This window comes from Onychostoma macrolepis, chromosome 03 (genome assembly GCF_012432095.1).
Source record: "Onychostoma macrolepis isolate SWU-2019 chromosome 03, ASM1243209v1, whole genome shotgun sequence".
NCBI classification, from domain to species: domain Eukaryota; kingdom Metazoa; phylum Chordata; class Actinopteri; order Cypriniformes; family Cyprinidae; genus Onychostoma; species Onychostoma macrolepis.
Genome location: NC_081157.1, coordinates 44,701,801 through 44,704,385, shown reverse-complemented (window position 1 = coordinate 44,704,385; position 2,585 = coordinate 44,701,801). Strand labels below are relative to the sequence as shown.

General features: G+C 39.4%; 1 protein-coding gene across 1 annotated transcript; it reads left to right on the top strand.

The window, feature by feature from the left end:
• The first annotated feature begins 1,562 nt into the window (after positions 1-1,562).
• On the top strand, positions 1,563-1,912 carry LOC131535700 (small integral membrane protein 36-like). The gene has a single exon (XM_058768281.1). It carries the CDS (start codon positions 1,563-1,565, stop codon positions 1,854-1,856), a length of 294 nt encoding a protein of 97 aa, XP_058624264.1. The 3' UTR covers positions 1,857-1,912.
• Positions 1,913-2,585: the final 673 nt, after the last annotated feature.

The following is a 2,585-nucleotide window of genomic DNA, read 5'->3' as shown; positions in this document are numbered from 1 at the left end:
GCAGATTTAGTTCACAAACAACTGACAGTTTTTACATAAATATTATTTTCAGTTACAATAATTAATCCTAAAATTCGACATTAGTAACTCAAAAGCGCTCAAGATCTCCCGGTTCTTGTGAGTTCAGTTCACTGGAGACTCGCACTAAACGGTTCATTTGAATCAGTGAGTTGTCGACTGGAGAACAGCTGCAATCAGATCATTCCAATTCGTGAATTAATCGTTTGGTGCGATTTGCGAACCGATTTAACAGGTTCATTGAAAATAATCAGTTTGTTCATGAATCCGACACCGCTTCTGCGTCTCGGAGCACGTGATGTATTATAAGGAGTAACGACGTGTTTTATGAAATGTAGTGATGTAAAAAGTATGATCTTATGCTTTGGAATGTAGTGAAGTAAAAGTTACTCAAAATAAAACTACTCCAATAAAGTACAGATACTTGAAAAATGTACTTAAGTACAGTAACGAAGTAAAGCTACTTTGTGACCACCACTGGAAAATAAGTGTATAAATGGAACAGTTCATTGTTGGAGCTGAGCTGATCTGAATGTGTGTGAGAGAGAGAGAGAGAGAGATTCAGAGCAGAGCGATGCTAGGAACAGGATTAAGAACCTCTGTTTTAGAACATTGATTCTGAAACTTGTGAATCCATTAGAATGGTTAGAAGACAGAATTGCGATTCATACAGTATATGAATAGATTTTTATGTGCACCTTCTTTTTTATGTGTTATCTTCTCTAAAGCAGCACAGCATGGCCTCGCCCCCTTCCTTGCATGTTCCCGGGGGGTGGGATTTATCTGGGTTTATGACGTCACTAACCAGGAATTATTTTGTTGTGGTCCCTTACCAGCCCTTCACTGTAGGCGATGCTATGCTAATTCTGTAAAAGACAATTTCTCCCTTTGCATTGAACTTTCAGCTTCTTAACTTTGCAGATGTTGTTTATGCTCACACAGCTACATTACACACTAACAAAAGTTAAAAAGGTGAAATCGTATTATATGACCCCTTTAAAAACACAGGCCCAGACATTAGGCCCAATGTATCTAAATATGGAGCTACTTAAGTGTCTTTTATCTTTTAGACTCGGCTCCTGATTTCTTCATCCAGTCTTGTTACTGAAGAAGGTTCATGAAAAGATCTGCTGTGGATTACAGTATTTTTAGACTCAGCCACTGCTTTTATTGTGATGTATACATTAAACACTAATATTCAGTGCGTTGTTGTGCACACTTTTAATTTTGTCCTAATATGCAACTCATCTGAAAATGCTTTGGCAGTACAAACGTGTTTGTGATGCCAATAAAACGCATTAAAACTGAACGATGGACAGATAGAGATATAAGCCGCAAATGCTCTGGCGATACAGATGCACGATTATTAGTCATGCCAATAAAGCACATTAAACTGAATTGAGAGACAGACACACAGTGAAGGAGAGAGAGAGAGAGAGACGGAATGAGAGAGAGATTTGTGTCAGCTAATCCCTCACAGGTCTGTATGTCTTGAGATACACAGCTCATGATCCGTCTCAGTCCTTCACAGTCCCGCCGCCACCATGAGCTTCATCGCCGACGATGTGGAGATAGACCCGGTCACCCTCAACCTCATCATCCTGATCGCCAGCTATGTCATCCTCCTCCTCGTCTTCCTCATCTCCTGCATCCTCTATGACTGCCAGGGCAAGGACCCCACCAAGGAGTACGCACCCGACCCCGTGCCCAACGTCAACCCCACTCCCATCCGGCTGGTGGTCATGCAGAGTTCGCCCGCCAACGCCAGGTGGGACCAGAACAAGATGGTGACCACTTACGAACCTCCAGGCACCGAGAAAAAGAGTACTTTGGTCTGACATGCTGGAAGAAGAAGGACTGATAACAGCAGCTACAGCACACATTATCTTTTCTATCTACTGTACATACTCAAAGTACTGTATCTCTCATTTTATAACTTGTGTACAACTTTTTTGAAATAACTTCTGTGCGAGATTAAATCATGTCGGAATTGGATTATCAGAAGAAACGGTGAGTAAAAACATCTCTTTTATATCTCTTGTTTCTTCTGCAGCATTGAGATTCAATGGAGAATGAATAGAGGTTTTTTCTGGTTCTCTGGGAAAACAATCTCTAAGGTTCTAAAACGGATTCTGAAATGGTCCATTCTAAAAATGGATAATTTGTCAAACTGTGCTCAGATTTAGGCCTACAGAATGTCTGCGATTAAAACTGAACTGATTCTTCCAGGATTTAATGACTTGAACATTAAATCTGTGGACTGTAAAAAAAAAAAAAAAAAAAAAGCCAGCTGTGGTTACCAGTACTTTACCGTTAAAAATACTGTAGCAGCACTTTAGATTTTACGGGATTGTACTTAAATGTGTGGTAAATAAGTTTTGGGAATTGCAGGGAGTTTAGGATTTTTTACTGTAAATTATAAGATGATGGTTCTCATTTGCTTCCAACGTCTGTGCATTTAACAGTATTTTACTGTAAATCAACTTAAAATGTCCCCTCGTCTAACAGGGATGTTCTCACAATTTTCATTAACATTTTTTAAAAATTATACAAATGTTAGGACAACA